The 17,866-nt window shown below is 51.0% G+C and overlaps 1 protein-coding gene across 4 annotated transcripts; it reads left to right on the top strand.

The window, feature by feature from the left end:
• Positions 1–342: 342 nt before the first annotated feature.
• Map3k12 (mitogen-activated protein kinase kinase kinase 12) lies at positions 343–17,775 on the top strand. 4 transcript variants are annotated; one of them, XM_074083490.1, is made up of 15 exons: positions 913–1,444; positions 10,863–11,036; positions 11,211–11,344; positions 11,701–11,884; positions 12,066–12,257; positions 12,512–12,670; positions 12,821–12,979; positions 13,882–13,990; positions 14,198–14,307; positions 14,425–14,541; positions 14,657–14,794; positions 14,961–15,576; positions 15,752–15,822; positions 15,911–16,178; positions 16,583–17,775. In XM_074083490.1, exons 2-15 carry the CDS (start codon positions 10,900–10,902, stop codon positions 16,679–16,681), a joined length of 2,493 nt encoding a protein of 830 aa, XP_073939591.1. In that variant the 5' UTR covers positions 913–1,444; positions 10,863–10,899; the 3' UTR covers positions 16,682–17,775. The 4 variants fall into 4 exon arrangements, with proteins under 4 accessions (XP_073939589.1, XP_073939591.1, XP_073939590.1 ...); XM_074083489.1 differs by having other exon boundaries at positions 11,136–11,344; XM_074083488.1 differs by lacking the exon at positions 913–1,444 and adding an exon at positions 343–906 and having other exon boundaries at positions 10,863–11,344.
• Positions 17,776–17,866: the final 91 nt, after the last annotated feature.

Raw genomic sequence — 17,866 nt, 5'->3', positions numbered from 1 at the left:
TTGGGGAGACGCCGTCTGAATCCTGAGAAAACTACAGAACCCAGAAGCTCGCGTGCCATCTTGGTCACAGCTGAAGGGGCAGGGTCAAGCACGCAGGATATTTCGCGGCGTCATTGGATAGTCTGATTGCATTTACTTCCCCAAGATGCTTTGAGATTGGTTAGTTGGCCCAGGGGGGCGGGGACAAGGGAAAGAGGTAGCGTTCCCCCCTTGCCCCGCCTCCTTCTCGAGAAAAGATTGTGATTGGTCCGGCAGGTTGCCGGCGGATCCAGGCTTTTGCCCTGTGGGAGGGTGGGCCTTACCAGGACACGAGAGGGGGCTGTTCTGTGCTCTCAGCTTCAAGGCACTGAGGCTGTTGTAGGTCCAAGTTCAGCTCAAGCAGTTCTGTCAGCCCTCAGCATAGCCCATGCCATTTTGTTTCCCCTCTAACGCCTTTTTACCTCGGCCCTAGTGAACTTCTCTTTAACTGACCAGCAATCTGGGGCCCGCGAATCGGGCTGGAGTGGGACAAAATTAGGACTAAGGCATCGTTTTTTCTGCTGTGAGGCTCAGTCGAAGAGAGCAAGAGATTAAATCTAGGTGCAGAGCAGAACGTGTGCTTTTGGATCCCGGAGCCCCATTCCCTACCCCCATCACAACCACGGTGCTGAAAGATGTCGGGGGAAAGAACGTGTGACCTTGGAGAGAAATCACGAAAAATGTCTGATTCCAATGGGTGTTTTGAGAATGAGCCTGGAAGAGATGTCTTACTCTGAAGAGGCGGGGAATGGAGGCCAGAGGAATCTTGGAATGATAATGAGGGGTCATCCAGGAACACTGGAGGGGGATGGGGCCTACAGCTGAGTGGATTCCAATTGGGTGAAATTGGAGCGGTGACAATCATAGGAAGCAGAGCTGGCAAGATCGGTATGACAGAGGGAGACGCCAGAGCGCTAGGGATCACGAGGGGCTGCTCTCTTCTTGGTATATATAGGAAGGAGTCTATTAGACGTGTTATAGAGGCTTCCTCCAGAATCCGCATAAGGTCCAAGGTAGGGCCACCCTAGGTCAGCGAGGAGGCGCGGGGCCCTAGCGGGCCAGGGACAAGCCTGGAGCGCGCCGGATGGCAGCAGTGGGCTCCTTTAAGAGGCCGGCGGCTCCAGCGCAGCATCCCCCGCTCAGGGCGTGTCCGTCCCGGGAGGCCAGGGGCGGGGGCCTCGGAAGGAGCGGGAGTTCAAGCCGAGTGGGGACGGGGCTAGGAGTCGGGGGTCGGGGCAGAAAGCTGGGGCTGACACCCGTGCACCTGGACACCGCGCAAGCATCGCCTGTGACAGCGCCCCGGGTCCGGTCGAGGGCAGCGCGGGGAGGAGGGAAGGAGGAGGAGAAGGAGGAGGAGGCGGGAGCAGTATCCGGAGCGGAGCTGCAGCAGCGCCGCCTTTTGTGCTGCGGCCGCGGAGCCCCCGAGGTGAGAGCCTGGCCGAGTTGTTGGGGGGTGGTGGCCAGGGATGGGTCCGGGTCCTGGGATCCGGGCCCTCCGGATCCTGGGAGGGTCAGGATGCAGATGTAGCGTGGTGGGGGAGGAGGTGACGCGGGGATGCTGAGTCTGTGGGGATGGAGGAACTGGGGACCTGGACCCGATGCCTGGAGATAGGAAGGTGGAAAACGGAGCTGAGGGATGCCACGGCCCAGGTTGGGGACCGAGAGCCTCCAGAGATGTGATGGATGTGTGGGGGTGGGGTAATTGGGGGACAAGCTTAAAGGGCAGCGGGCAAGAGAGCATCCTCTTTTCTCACTTACCCTCAGGACCAAGAGAGGGACAGTGGAGGGAGAGTTGTGGCCCCCTCCAGGGAAGGGGAGGAAGGGCAAGGCCTGATGTACCCGCTGCCTCTCCCAGTCTCCCTCTCTCCCCACACACCTAGCAGGCTCTACCTGAAGATCACATGGGCAGCACCTGTTCCTGGATGCCCTGCCAGGGTCTCCCTCCCCTTCCATCAGTGATGCCCCTAATCCCCTCCAGCTGTGGCATTTCCCCTCCATCCAGCTGTTGCAGCACCACCCCCTTCCATGATTTTCATGTGGCTTTCTCCTTCCTCTTTCCCTCTCTCCTCTGGCTCCTCTAACCCATTTCCCAGATGAGGCCCTTCAAGAACCTCCCTTCCCTCACATACTCCTCAAACTCCTTGGCTTAAAATCAAGCAAGAAGGGCTGGCAAAGTGGCTCAAGGGGTAGAGCACCTGCCTAGCAATGGTGAGGCCTGAGTCCAAACCCCAGTACCGCCAAAATCCAGCAAGAATCCTTTCTATAGAGTTGAGACTTTCTGATAACCATGGTTTTGACTAAGGGGAGGGAAAAGAAGGGGTCAAGGCTCCATAGACAGTACTCTGGAGGTGGAGGCAGGAGGACTGTTAGAGGCCAGTTTGGGCTCCATAGTGAGACCCTGTCTCAAAAACAACAACAACAAAAAAGACCCCATAGACTGTGGGAGAAGCTAGGTGTCTTCCCAACAGAGGAAGAATAAAAAATAGAGGGAGGGGACGCATGTTTTAGCTCTTATCTGCTACCTCTTTGGCCTTAAACCAGGAGAGAGTACACACTAGGTCTCTTTACCCCACCTAGAGTCCCCTTGAGCCACAGTCAGTGCCTCCTTCTAAACACCATTTTCCTTCCAACTCTCAGGGTGCCTTCCTCACTCTGAGAGCTCTAGTTTTCAACCAGAGAATCAAGCCACACTAAGGCCAGCACAAGGTACTCGGGAAGGAAAGGGCCAAGTGCCCCTGAGCCTTTCTGTGGAGACACTGAAGTTTCTCTGAGCTCTAGGGCCCTGCTCCCTCCTATCTCACACTTAAGGGTGAAAAGGTGTCCTGTCCAAGCCACCATTAATCCACTCACTCCCACAGCTGCCTGACTTGATGTGAGGAAGTAGCTGAGGATTTCCTGGGCTTCCTTACATCTGAGGATAGCAGGACCCTCTAAAAAGCAATTAATTACTCTTCCCAGTTCTTTCCTGGTGCTGATGAGGTGGTAGAGTCTGGAGATGGTAGGAAGAGGACCCAAACTTGTAGCACCCAACCCACCTCTCCCCTACCTGTGCCTGGGGAGACAGAAGGGATCGGGAAATCAAGCCCTTCCGGAGTACCTGCTGGGTCACCAGTGTTGAAAGGATGCCATCAGAGGACATGGAGTTTCAGGAGGGTTGGCCAAAGAGACTGGTCTGTCCCATTCATTTGCTCCCAGGCCTTGGGTCAAGTGTGCTCTGGGAAAGCAGTGACACTGCTCCAGAAGAGAATAGGATCTTCCAGGAAAGAAAGCTCGTGCCCTTAGCTTTCTTCTTTCTTTGCTCTTTTTTTTTTTTTCTCTTTTTACCTGCACCCTTTCTGTTGCCTCTTGTTTGGAGGAGAAAAAGTGAAAGAAGAGAAAGAAATCACATTGATACAAAGCCTACTGGCTGGGGGCATGGTTCAAGAGGTTGAGTTACTACCAACAAGTGCAAGGCCCTGAGTTCAAACTTCAGCGAAGCCAAAAACTTACTACTTTGGGCCACACCTTCTGGCTCCTAGCTACCCAGGAGGCAGAGATCAGGAGGATCAAGGTTTGAAACCAGCTCACACAAATAGTTCCTGAGAACCTATCTCAAAAATATCTAACACAAAAAAGGGCTGGCAGATTGGCTCAAGTGGTAGAGCTCTTGCCTAGCAAGTGTGGCCTTAAGTTTAAACTCCAGTAAGCCCCCCAGCAAAAAAAAAATTACTACTTCGTGTTAAACACTGTTCACATGGCTGCTGCTTGTACAGTGCTTCCTGTGTGCCAGGTACTGGGCCCAGAACTCAGTACTGCTCATAACAAGACTAAGTTAGACAGTGTTATCATCATCTCTATTATAAGAATGAGGAAACTGAAACTTAAGTTATTTATTCAAATGCAAAAAGTTAGCCTGCTATGGTGGTACACTCTAGTAATCCAGGAGCTCAAGAAGATCAGGCAGGCCAGGCACCTATGGGTTACATCTGTAATCCTAGCTACTCAGGAGGCAGAGATAAGGAGGATCACAATTCAAAGTCAGCCACAGGCAAATAGTTCAGGAGACCCTATCTCAAAAACTCCCATCACAGAAAAGGGCTGGTGGAGTGGTTCAAGTGGAGAGCACCTGCCTAGCAAGCATGAGGCCCTATAAAACAAAAAATGAGGCAGGAGGATCTCAAGGATGAGGACAGCCTAGGATACACAGCAAGATCCTCTCTCAAAAACCAAAACTAGGGCTGGGGGCATGGCTCAAGTGGCACAGTGCCTGCCTCACAAGCAGGCTCTGAGTTCAACCCTAGTGCTACTAAAAACAAGCACAAGTTAGTATGTGGCAAGACCTAGGATTTGAACCTTTCTCAACCAGAGCCTGTGTTCTTACTCACGTCCTCATGTAGAGAGAAGAAAGAGTTTTTAAGTGTCGTATGCTGCTACAGGGTATGGTCAGGTAAGATACGAGACTGGCCTCAACAGGCCTCTTTGACCCAGAAGCCTGTCTACTTGACACTGTCCACCCCCCCTCCACTGCCCAGCTGCCTGCCGTAAACCAGGGGAAAGGAATAGCTGGGCACTCCATAAATCTTTTTTCTTTTGCAATTTAAAATAAATTTTCTTATTTTAAAACCAGTTAGGAATGATTACTGAAATACTAGAAAATATAAGTAAGCAAACAGAAGAAAATTAAAACACACATAATTCTACCTACAAATGGTTACATTTTTGGTATCTATCCTTTCAGAGTTTTTAGTGTACTTTTTTCTTTTCTTGAGACAAGGTCTCACTACATAGCCCAGATTGCCCTTAAATTTGACATCCTCCTGCACCTCAGCCTCCTAACTGCTGGGATTACAGATGTGTACCACCCAGCTTGTTTGTTGAAATGGGGTCTTTCCATAACTTTTTGCCTAACCCAATCCTCCCAGTCTACCCCTCCGGAGTAGCTGGGATTTTAGGCATGAGCCACCACATCTGGCTCCTTTCAGATTTTTCAAATGCTCATTCGGCTCCAGAACTATTAGCTAAAATATACTCTGCTTCTTCTACATCTACCTGAGGTCCTGTGGGAGGGACCCTGTGCCAATCCCACACTGCTCCTGCCTTCCCCTTCCCTTCAGACTTTGGTGGGTAAGGCTGAGGGGTGATCCAGCCACATCATCAGGACAGATCTTAGTGGAGAGCAGATCCTAAAAGGAACTGGGCAGGGCTAAGGGTGGGACCAGGCCTTCCCACCATCCACAGGAGGTGGAGCAGCAGGGTTTGCAGAGGGAGGACACCTGATCCTGTACAGGGTTGTCTGGGGGGGCGGGGCGGGGAAGGAGGCAGAGCCACTGCCATTTGACCTGTGGAACCTAAAGTCACAGCTGGTCCTGGGGTGAGCAGAAGTTCAGAGACCAAGTCTTTTTCTGGTCAGATAGAAAAAATGGCCTCTCCAGAATCCACCAAGAAAGGCCTGTTGTCTCACTAGCCTGGAAGACAGTGCTAGGAGGCAGGCATGACCCCATCTTCTTACTTAACCCTCACCATAAGATGGGGCTAGGAGTCTGAGATCACTGATGGGGCCCACAGCTGGAGTTGTAGCTCTGCTTTCTCCAAATTCAAAGTCGGTTCTTTCTTCCTGAACAGCGCTGCCCTCGCCTTTACCACCCCAACTTAAGTGTGGCGCTCGGGGTGTCAAGGCTTGACCTGTAAGAGGCTGAGGACCTGATTTAGGGGCAAGCTCAGCTTTGCTAGGTCTCGGGAAAGCATCTTCCCCTCATAAGGGGGCCCTAAGAAAAGCCAGTGTTCTTTCCGTCCTAGGAGAACTCTAGGGCCAGGATTCTGTCAAAAGGAAAACAATCTGCAGCCAAGTGGACAAGAGTCCTGACCCAGGCTTGTCAGAGTCTTTCATCCTCTCAGGAGCTGAGCCTGCGAGGTAGAACCAGGATTCCAAAGTCACAGAGGCCCCTCCTCACGCGGACTCTTCGAGAAGGGGAATCCTCCTCCTGGGTGGAAAATGAGGTCTGGGACAGAGCGCTTTAAACCTCCAGAGCCCAAGTTTAGACAGATAGCCAGGACTGTGAGCCCAGCCCCCAAGACTGCCAAGCAGCTTAGTGTTGAGATTCTGCTGTTAGGATAGTTGGGAACTAGAGAGAATTCAAGGGTTCACCTGCCACATCCTTTCAACATGTGAGGCAGGAAACCTAGGAGGGCCAGGTGGAGGTGGCTTCCGGGCTCCACTGTACTCCATAGACTCAAGGGGTAGGTCTGGAAACCACTTGCAAAGCAAAGGAGCGCCCAGCTGAAATTGAAATAAAGCTTTCTGGGTGTCCACAGAGACTCCACCCAGTCTGAAAAACGCCCAGTCAACATTTGGTAATGGGGTTGACAGAATGACTGAGCCACCACCCCTTGTATCGTGTCCCCTGCCCTCCCCCATGCTTTGCATAATTGATGGACCAGCAGACAGCTCCCCTCCCCCAGGGTGACTGAATGTCTGGGCCAGGGGCTCCTAGCCATGATATTCCCCCAAATCCCTGGCGCCAAGGCCCAGCTGGGGGGCAGTGGGACACAGCTGGCAGGTCAGGAATAAAGGAAACAGAAAGGGGGGGTGTTTATTAGAAGACAGGAATCTCCATTTTACTAGGCTCCCTGGGGCCTCAGCTTCCCCTCTATTTCTTCAGGTCAACGTGGAAGAGCTGTCATTAGTCTGAGGTGGGGCGGGGTAGACTGAGCCTGGCAGATTTCCTACCTTCCCCTTGGTCCCTTCTCCTGCTTCTTCAGCTACTCCTACTGCCCTATAAGGCAAACAGGTGAAATGGCTTCTCTGCTCCTCCAGGCAGCTCTGGCCCTGGATACCAAAGGGGCCTCCAGGGAAGCCTGTGTGAACCGGAGGGAGGCCTGGCTGCAAGTGTTCCTGAGCAGGTCACCCTCTTTCTGCCTAAGCCTACTGGCCAAACATCTCAGTGAGGGCTGAAAAATTCCTTTAGAAATCCAGGTGTTGTGCTACTCAAAGCTCAGCTTCTAGATAGAAAACGAATTGGGGAGGGGGCAGTGAACTCAGTGTTTTTCTGTCCCCTTTCATCTCCATTTTCTCAGGGGCTGTTTTTCAGCCCGTACTTCTCCAGATTTGACGCTCCTGCGCTTCATGCTATTGGTCTTTCTCTGCCTGTGCCTTTCGCCCTTTCCATGTCCGTCCCCCATATGTCCATTTCCTGCTTTTCTGCTCTGTGGCATTGCACCCCTAATGTCAACCCCCTTCGTCCCCTCCCTCTAGCATCGGTCGATTTTCCTCCACCTGAGGACCCAGCCGAACCTACGTCTGTGTGCGGGGCCGGGGGAAAGTGCGGGGGAGAGGCGACACATGGGGCAGACCACCAGGCCCGGGTCCGCACCTGCGGTGCCCGCAACCATCGCGGCCACCAGCCACATGCTCCTTCGCCAGGTCAGGGGCAGGGCTCAGGCGCGGCCCCGCCCCCACGTCGCGTTCACGTGACTCCAGGCTAATCTTGTCCTGGTGACTTCACGCGCCGCCACGGGCCCAGTCGTCATGGTTACGCCGCATCGCCCAGCGCTTACCCCCAGCCCTCAGTGTCCTCCCTTTCCCTCCCCACCCGGACCCCCTCCTCCCGCGGCCGGGCCCCCGCCCCCAGCCACCCTCCACGTGACGGCCGGGAAGGAGGTCGAGAGGGGGAGGGGGCGCTGCGGCCGTAACCCTTTCTCTCCGCCTTGGACTATCCTGACATGGGCTTGGGGAACAAGGAACTGGTTGCCTAGCGGTCCAGCGGGTGGACCCTGCCTGCTTGCTGCTCCTTTCGGAGCACTCTGGTCCCGGCTCGCTTCTCCTCCCCTGGCCTGGTGCAGTCGAGAGCATTCGAGAGACACGGCCCTGGTTCTGGGTGAACCAGAAGGAAAGCCCAGGCTTGGGGCTGCAGTGGGAAGGCGGAAGCTTTCGGGTCCTCCAGAGACAACTCTCTGATGTACTGGCATGTCGTTTGGCCTGTGTTTGGCTGTAACTTGCATTACAATCACCACCTTCTATCGAAGCCGTACAGTGGCATGTGTTGGCGACTCCAACGCTGGGCTCAACTGTGACTTATTTCTGGATGTCGGTTTTCTCAAGAACATAAGGCAACCAGTAATCCCCTTTTCTGGGCTGTTCTGTGGTCGGAGGGAGCTAACACTTGCAATGTGTGCGCTGGCCTGGGCTGGGTAAACCAGTGTTTCTACCTTAGCCAGCGCCTCCCTGGGCTCCAGGTGTTGGAAGCCCCATGGGGCCTGTGGTCAGATCAAAAGAGGCATTTTCGTAGAGTTTAGGATAAGAGGGAAGACTTCCAAGATAAAATGAGGCTTGAAAGACAAAGAACGAGAAGAACCTTCTAGACACAGCAAGCCTGAGGGTAAAGATTCAGCTTACTAGCTATGATGACTTAACAGTTTATTCAATACTTCTATGCCTTAGTCTATAAAATGGAGCTAATAATGTCCTCCTTACAGTTTTGAGAATTAAACACCCAGGCTAAGATACATAGTAAAGCTTTCATAAAAATTAGCCATTGTCATTAGGTGTCCTGGTTCAAAAGCCTCGGGTCTCTCCTTCTAAGTTCTGTGTGGCCTGGGTAACAACAGCAGTGGAGAATAAGGCTGGGGTGGCCAGAGCTGAGGCTGCAAGCTGGATCAACGGTCCTGGGCCACTGAAGGGTAACAAAGCCAGAAGGGGGCTAGCGAACTTGTCTTAGAAAGATCCTTCTTAACCAGGCATGGGTGGCTCACGCCTGTAATCCTAGCTACTCAGGAGGCACAGATCAGTAGGATCGCGGTTCAAAGCCAACACAGGCAAACTGCCGCAAGATCCTATCCCAAAAAACCCTTCACAAAAATAGGGCTTGTGGAGTGGCTCAAGGTGAAGGCCCTGAGTTCAAGCCCCAGTACTGCAAAAGATAAAAAAAAAAAATCCCTCTGAAGGCTGGGCAGAGAATTGGGGGAGAACTTGGCATCATTTAAGAGGCTTTTGTCCTGGGTCAGGTGATGACAACTAATGAAGCTAGAACTAAGGTGGTAACAGTGGGACTGACTAATCGAGAATACAATAGAATGGCACTGGGTCGGTTTTCTTGTGTGCTAGTCATATGCAGATCCTCGTCCTACCACATTCAGTGAAAAAGTCTTCAAGAGAAAGGCCTGAAAACTGTTAGGAGAGCTGAAGCTATCAGTTTCTCAAACCTCCTTGTGTACCTACATCATCATCCCCTGAGCCTTGTGTATTTTCCTGCCACTCCCCTTCCACTGTGATTCAGAATGTGTGGCACTCATTCCCAGGGAACTGCAGACTACAAGCAGTCTGGAAGGACCTGCCTAAGTAATAATAAGAGTGATTCCTTGTTCTCAGGAATCTTGATTTAGTAACCAACTAGATATGGATAGGAGACTAGGATGACTCCTGGTGGCAAATTCTCCCAGGTATAGGTTGGAGAGGTTGCTGTACCTGAATGATATTTCTGCCCTTTGGATAGCTGGAGAATTAAGGCTCAAATTGTATTTCACCTGAGGTCACAGAGTCATTAAGTGCCAGAAGCAAGCCTAGGATTTGAAGGGTTTTTCTTTGTTCTCTGTTTGTGGTAATGGGGATTGAACCCTTTGGACTTGTGGTTTCTAATATTTTTTGGTTTTGGCAGTATTGGGGGTTGAACTCAGGGCCTCACACTTGCTAGGCAGGCACTCTACCACTTAAGTCACTCTGCCAGCCCTTTTTTGTGTTGGGTATTTCCAAGATAGGGTCTCACCAACTATTTGCCCGGACTGGCTTCATACCTTGAGTCACCAGCGCCTAGCTCTAATGGTTATTTTTTAAAATAACACCCAACTATAAATTGAGAAATTTCCACTGCCTACAAAGTGGAATCTTGGTCTGGGGAGCTGGGGGTGGAGCAATGGAGAAGAGGAAAGGCATGAAGGATGAAGCAGTAAGGCCACAGCTTGTTCTCATACATCTTTGAGTCCCCATTGGATAGTTCTGCCTTTTTGGCCAACTGTGCTGGAGGATAGTGCAGCTATGTGGTTACTGCCTTCCCCAGGTGTGTTTTATGAGCATACCTGAGAGAAGGCCCCAGATGTGAGCCCTGAGTGTGTCAGGATAAGGCTCGCACCTGAATTGAGTGTTTCTGAGAGCCTCAATGATACCCTGGTGGAAGAACCTGAACTGTGAGGCCTATGGATATCTGAGGGTGCTTCAGTGAAAGGCATACCAGTATCATATGTGCCTTAACATGAGGGGTGGGTTACCACTGTGTGCTTGAGTTTGAGATCCAAGGTAAAAGGTGCCTGACTCATTACACCTGTGTGCACCTGTGAGTCTCATTTGAAAAAATGAAGTACTGAATTACAGTAATCATACAGGGAGGCGGGAAGTAGGTTGGTATCACTAGGTACTTTCGGTTTTGTGATTTTTGCAATGTTTAGTGTGGAACTCAGTGCCTCCAGGTTGCTAAGCAAGGGCTCTATGAACAACATCCCTAGGCCATCCCCCTTTCTTTTGTGGTGCGTGGGAGTTAACCCAAAAACCTTGCATTCTGCACTACCACTGAGCTACACCTTAGCCCCTCTACTTCGGTTTGAGACATGTTTTATCAGCACCTGAGTAGAACTATTGCTTGGGTCTACCTAGTACTGATACTAAGTTTGTTCCCTATAAGCCAGAGTACTACTGACATTACTAATAGATGACTGACAGAAAGGCCAAGTATTATCAGGTGTCCTGTAAAGGGTATCTGAGAACAGAGCTCAAGTGCTGCCTCCAGTGGAGATACTGTGAGCCCAGCTCTCCAACCTGAATCTTGGGCAGGAGCTAGCATGCCTGTGTTTTGATAGCTCCTCTTCCCTTCCTCCCACAGGGCCTGCAGCTCAGCACCATAGTGGGGCACAGGGGTCATGGCCTGCCTCCATGAGACACGCACGCCCTCCCCTTCCTTTGGGGGCTTCGTGTCTACCCTGAGCGAGGCATCCATGCGCAAGCTGGACCCAGACACTTCAGACTGCACCCCTGAGAAGGACCTGACGCCTACCCAGTGTGTACTTCGAGATGTAGTGCCTCTGGGTGGGCAGGGTGGGGGTGGGCCCAGCCCTTCCCCAGGTGGAGAGCCGCCCCCTGAGCCTTTTGCCAACAGTGTCCTGCAGCTGCATGAGCAGGACACAGGTGGCTCAGGGGGAGCTACTGGGTCACCAGAAAGTCGGGCATCTAGAGTTCGAGCTGATGAAGTGCGGCTGCAGTGCCAGAGTGGTAGTGGCTTCCTTGAAGGTCTCTTTGGCTGCCTGCGCCCTGTGTGGACCATGATTGGCAAAGCCTACTCCACAGAGCACAAGCAGCAGCAGGAAGGTAGGTCAGAGTCCTGTGGGATGCTTCTCCCTTTACGTCTTCTTGAGCCCAAGCTCTGCTGGACAGTCTACCTAAGCCATCAGTCTAATTCCTGACTTTCCTGCATTTTTCCCTCCTGGAGCTGAGAACTAAATCCTGGGTCTTGTACGTGCTAGGCAAGTGCTTAGCCACACCACTAGCCCTTCCCCCAGCTTAAGGCCCCCTTCCCATCCACCAGACCCAAAGTCGTTTCAGCCTCATGTGGTTACTTTTCTGTCTTGTCCTTGATTCACTTTGTCCAACCCAATAGTGTCCTGTTCCTGGCCCTGAGTGTGTCACAAGGCCTGACTGCAGATTTCTGTGCTTTCTGCCCACAGACCTTTGGGAAGTTCCCTTTGAGGAAATCCTGGACCTGCAGTGGGTAGGCTCAGGGGCCCAGGGTGCTGTCTTCTTGGGGCGCTTCCATGGGGAGGAGGTCGCTGTGAAGAAGGTGCGAGACCTCAAAGAGACTGATATTAAGCATCTGCGCAAGCTGAAGCATCCCAACATCATCACTTTCAAGTGAGGTCCTGGGCATGGTATGGGGATACTTTGCTGAGGATTAGGACCTGCCCGGGCAGTGGAACATACCCGATCCTCCCCAAAGATGGCCTCAAAAATGACATGGGTGGGAATGAGAGCTCCAGACACACATTAGGTTAACGATGAGCTGACTGACACCTTCATCCTGTTTGGCCCCCAGGGGTGTGTGTACCCAGGCTCCCTGCTACTGCATCCTCATGGAGTTCTGTGCCCAGGGCCAGCTGTATGAAGTACTACGGGCTGGTCGCCCTGTCACCCCCTCCTTGCTGGTTGACTGGTCCATGGGCATCGCTGGTGGCATGAACTACCTTCACCTGCACAAGATTATCCACAGAGACCTCAAATCCCCCAAGTGAGTAAGCAAACAGGGAGAGGCTGATGTGCATGTAGGTGACCCACCCAAGGAAGTGTAGCCACCTACCTGCTTTTAGGCGCTGCCTAAGTCTACGTGGCCATCTTTTCACTGAGAGCCCTATCTTGGGAGGGCTGTGGTGAGATTTTTCACCTTTGGATTCCCAAAGTATGTTAAACAGGAAGGCAGAGTTGCAGCAGTTAGATGGGGTGTGTGGAGAGGCATGGACCCTAGCTGACTACACTCTCTACCAGCATGCTTATCACATACGACGACGTGGTGAAGATCTCAGATTTTGGAACTTCCAAGGAGCTGAGTGACAAGAGCACCAAGATGTCCTTTGCCGGGACAGTAGCATGGATGGCCCCTGAAGTGATCCGTAATGAGCCTGTCTCTGAGAAAGTCGACATCTGGTGAGGGCTAGGTTGAGGACTGAGAAGAGTGGGCAGCCAACAGGGTGGGGAGAAGGCACTTCCAGGACTTGGGCATAAGGAAGATGGGACTGTTGCGACCAGGGCCTCTGAAGGGACCTTCTCCCAAGTAATGTTTCCTCATATCCCCAGGTCCTTTGGCGTGGTGCTATGGGAACTACTGACCGGTGAGATTCCATACAAAGATGTAGATTCCTCAGCCATCATCTGGGGTGTGGGAAGCAACAGTCTTCATCTACCTGTGCCCTCCAGCTGCCCAGATGGGTTCAAAATCCTGCTTCGCCAGTGCTGGTAAGAATGGCCTGGCCTGGGAGACTGGGCTAAGGTGAGAACCAACGTTGTGTTATCAATGGATAGCCAGCACCTAGAAGCCAGGCACTCAGACCCAGAGTTCTCTACCTTGATTTATCTTTCCAAGAACATAGGATCTAGGATGTGAACCAAAAAAAAAACCTAGAACACACAGGCTGAATTGATCAAGAATCTGCAGGGGGAGCCAGATGTTAGTGGCAAACACCTGTAATCCTAGCTTCTTGGGAGGCCAAGATCAGGAGGATCATGGTTGCAGAACCAAATTGTTTCTGAGACCTCATCTCCAAGGTGTGGCTCAAGCAGTAGAGTGCCAGCTTTGCAAGCAGTAAGGCACTGAGTTCAAACTCCAGTACCATCCAAAAAAAAAAAAAACCACTACACAAGAGCACATTAGATTTAGAGACTGGTCCATATCATTGCTACCCTTTTAAGCTGAGTGACCTTTTTGGGAATGTGGTATTACCTCTGAACCTGTTTCAACATCCGTAAAATAGATGTTAACAATACCTACTTATCAAGTATGTGGAAGAAAAAGGAGAAGGCATCAGTATAATTGGCTCAGCCTCCAAAGGATAGCACCTTATAATCTGGGAGGGGAGGAGGTTGGAAGATTGTTAAATGGAGCATTTCTCCAAGTGTGTTTCTTCCAGTTTTACTTAGACAAACAAGTTGGAAAATATGGGGTTAGAGAGGTCTTATTATTGCAGGATTTTAGCATGTTAACAGTTAATGTGTTGTTTTTCCTAGAGTGGACCATGGAATTCTTGCCACAGAATATACTCTAGGATGGATTCTCCAAGACATATACTTGGGGAAAGGATGCTCTAGTTTCTATCAGGTTCTCCCTGAAATTCCTTTCTCACCCAACTCCATTCCCTCAGGAATAGCAAACCACGAAATCGTCCATCATTCCGACAGATCCTGCTGCATCTGGACATCGCCTCAGCTGATGTGCTCTCCACACCCCAGGAGACTTACTTTAAGTCCCAGGTGTGCTGTGGTAGGAAAATGAATACTTAACTCCCCAAGATAATGGCACCTTTTGAGAGGGAGGCCGGGGGAAAAAAAAAAAAAAGTCCTGTAGCCTACTCTCTTTTGCTTCAACTTTCAAGTTGCAGTGGTGGTGGAGACACCCTCCAGGGATCACATCTATCCAGTGAAGAGATACGGTCCTCACTCATGTCTCTCCACCCCCAGGCAGAGTGGCGGGAAGAGGTAAAGCTGCACTTTGAAAAGATTAAGTCAGAAGGGACCTGTCTGCACCGCCTAGAAGAGGAACTGGTGATGCGGAGGAGGGAGGAACTCAGGTGTGTACCTATTTGGTGATTTTACCAATAGCAGGGCTTGACCACTAGTTCCCAGAGAATGGGGTCCATTATGACACCAGATGAACTCATCACGGGGAACAAACCTGCCTGTTACAGGCACGCCTTGGACATCAGGGAACACTATGAACGGAAGCTGGAGAGAGCCAACAACCTGTACATGGAACTGAATGCCCTCATGTTGCAGCTGGAACTCAAGGAACGGGAACTGCTTAGGTAATCCTGCCAGCCCTTACACACAAAATCCCAGGTCTGCATGGAGCTGCATAACTTGGGAGACCCCACTGATCCCTTCCTGGTCATACAACTGAGAAGGTGCATCAATTTTTAGGAGGGAACAAGCCTTAGAGCGGAGGTGCCCAGGCTTGCTGAAGTCACATCCATCACGGAGCCTCCTCCATGGTAATACAATGGAGAAACTCATCAAGAAGAGAAATGTACCACAGAAGCTGTCACCCCATAGCAAAAGGTGGGGCTCAGGTTCATGAAGACTGAGGTTTGAGTAGGGCAGTAAGGATGGATGCTTCCAGAGGTCCTGGATGCTTGGGGGCAGCCAGACTTTCATTGTCTTATCCCAAGCTGAGTGGGTCTTGCATTTGTTAATCTCAATCTTGTACTTTCCCTCTCTTTACCAGGCCAGATATCCTCAAGACAGAGTCTTTGCTACCTAAATTAGATGCAGCCCTAAGTGGGGTGGGGCTGCCTGGGTGTCCTAAGGGCCCTCCCTCACCAGGACGGAGTCGCCGTGGCAAGACCCGTCATCGCAAGTCCAGCACGAAGGGAAGCTGTGGGGACCTGCCTGGGCTTCGTACAGCTATGCCACCCCACGAACCTGGAGGACCAGGGGGCCTAGGAGTAGGACCCCCAGCGTGGGAGGCCTGCCCCCCTGCCCTCCGTGGGCTCCACCATGACCTTCTGCTCCGCAAGATGTCATCATCATCCCCAGACCTGCTGACAGCAGCACTGGGAGCAAGGGGTCGGGGAGCTACAGGAGGAGCTGGGGATCCTGGCTCACCTCCTCCACCCCGGGGTGACACTCCCCCAAGCGAGGGCTCAGCTCCTGGCTCCACTAGCCCAGATTCACCTGGGGGAGCCAAAGGGGAGCCACCTCCATCAGTAGGGCCCTGTGAAAGTGTGGGGCTGCTGGGAACTGGAAGGGAAGGGACAGCGGGCCGGGGAGGAAGCCGGGCTGGGTCCCAGCACTTGACCCCAGCTGCACTGCTGTACAGGGCTGCTGTCACTCGAAGTCAGGTAAAGTGTGGGGGAGATTCTTCCTTCCCCTTTCTTTGTTCTCCTTAGGGGTCCAATTGTCATGCCACATATTGCACTCAATATTATGCTACTCCCTAAGTAACTTTGTTCCCTTCCCCTGGATAATTAATGGCCTCTTCCCATGTTGACCACAGTCCCCTCATTTCTCCTAAAGAAACGTGGCATCTCATCAGAAGAGGAAGAAGGAGAGGTAGACAGTGAAGTAGAACTGACACCAAGCCAGAGGTAAGTGATGTATAGGCTGTAATGACACTGTTCTACTCTCTGGGTTTTAAGGTGCAGAATAAGCTGTAACCCCTACTCCAACATTTAGGTGGCCCCAGGGCCTGAACATGCGCCAGTCACTATCTACCTTCAGCTCAGAGAATCCATCAGATGGGGAAGAAGGTACAGCTAGTGAGCCTTCCCCCAGTGGTACACCAGAAGTTGGCAGCACCAACACTGATGAACGGCCAGATGAACGGTCTGATGACATGTGCTCCCAGGGCTCAGAAATCCCACTGGACCCACCTGCTTCAGAGGTGGTCCCTGAACCCAGCTCCCCGCCTATCTCACACCAGGACCTACTTAGAAGTGAGCAGGTAAAACAAGATTACAAATAATAATGAACAGGAAAAACAGAACAGATTCCAAATTATTAGAGAGCTTTTTAGAGATGCACAGGCTGGAATGATAGGTATTTAGCCTCCTTTTGTTCCAGTTTCTAAACTTAACTAAAAGAATGAAACTAAGGTGGTAGAATTTGAAAAGTCTGATGCAGAGCACCAAATTTGGTGCCTAACACATAACTTGCATGGCAGCTATAAACCAGTCAGGGAAGAATACTCAAAGAGTAGGAATCTGGCACGTTAAGAGAACAGCCTCTGAAACCTGAGATATAAAGGCAGCTATTAAAAAGACCACAGTGAGGGGCCCTAAAGGAATCTATTTGTAATGTCAAGAGATGCTGAGCTCCACCTCATTGCATTTCTACTCTTCCTCACAGGGCCCTCCCAATTCTGAGGACTCAGACTGTGACAGCAATGAATTGGACAACTCCAACAGCGTTGAAGCCTTGCCGCCCCCAGCTTCCCTCCCTCCATGAAAGCCACTTTTATTCCCTGTACATAGATAAATATTTATAATACAAGTAATATATATGCGCCACATAATCACAGAAAGATGGGGCTGTCCCAGCCTTAATTCAGGCTTGAGGGAGACTGGCCCCCTGGACCAATTTACCTAATTACTCTAGGGACACTGGCAGCTGTGGAAATGAATGACTACTACTGCCCTAGAGCTGTTTGTAAAGGGAAACTGGCCCCTTGTTGCTTCACCCCATTCCTATGTTAAGCAAGCAGCTAGGCAATAGGAAAGCCAGGCTTGTCTCTACCTTCTCTATCCCCAAACACTGGGGACAGGAGAGGAACCACTAAAACTGCACTTTTTTCTGTTTTCCGTTTACTGTTTACATATTTTGCACTTGGGAGGAAAGGAACTAAGGCTGGGTCCTCCCCTCTGAGGTTTCTCAGGTGGCAATTTAACTCATCTCTGTCTCTCCATTTCTCTACCCAAGCCCCAGCTTAGAGCCCAGGGGGGAATTAGGAAACTGATAGCATGTGATGGCTCAGGCTGAAGAACTGGGGTGCTGTTTAAATCCCTGCTCTTATCCTGGTGCCTGATTTGGGGTGGGGACTGTCATATTGTAAACCCCTGTGAACAACCTTGAAATATAACCACTCCATGCAGGCCCAGCTGTTGAGGGTTTTCTTGATGAATGAATGGGGTAGAAAACATGTTTAAAACAGAATTTTACCTGAGGACTTTTTACAAGTTACTTTCTGCTGCTTCTCACTAAATTAACTATGTCATACTCCAGATTTCCAAAGGTTTTGGCATATATGGTAGCAGGTACACTTTCTAAATGATTATAAACACTTGTTGTACGCAAGACTACAAATGAACTGTTATTAGAAACAAGACAGTTAAATTTTCAAAGTATGCAAGCGTGAACAAAGGGACAGACATTCCCAAGAAGCTGAATCCCAATCACATTCAGTTCCATCTGTTTTCGTAGGTACACATGTGCATCCTCCCTCTACCCTCAGAGAAGTGCCTGTCTACTCTATACTTAAAGTCCTAAGAAAATATATCCTCAATCTTTGGGCACAAGCTTTACAAAGACCAACCAGGTACAGTGTCATGGGAAAAAAGGACCAAAGGCCAATAAAAAACATGGAGTGGTAAAACAGAAGAAAATATCTTAGTTGGAATAGTCTTCTGTTCAAAA

This window comes from Castor canadensis, chromosome 8 (genome assembly GCF_047511655.1).
Source record: "Castor canadensis chromosome 8, mCasCan1.hap1v2, whole genome shotgun sequence".
Classification (NCBI taxonomy): Eukaryota; Metazoa; Chordata; class Mammalia; order Rodentia; family Castoridae; genus Castor; species Castor canadensis.
This window is presented reverse-complemented; position numbering and strand designations above follow the sequence as displayed.

Coding starts and splice junctions, on each gene's coding strand:
- Map3k12 (XM_074083488.1), top strand. CDS start 10,900: ATGGCCTGCCTCCATGAGACACGCACGCCCTCCCCTTCCTTTGGGGGC. Junction 14,308..14,424: donor CGGAGGAGGGAGGAACTCAG/GTGTGTACCTAT, acceptor TGCCTGTTACAG/GCACGCCTTGGACATCAGGG. Junction 14,795..14,960: donor CTGTCACCCCATAGCAAAAG/GTGGGGCTCAGG, acceptor TCTCTTTACCAG/GCCAGATATCCTCAAGACAG.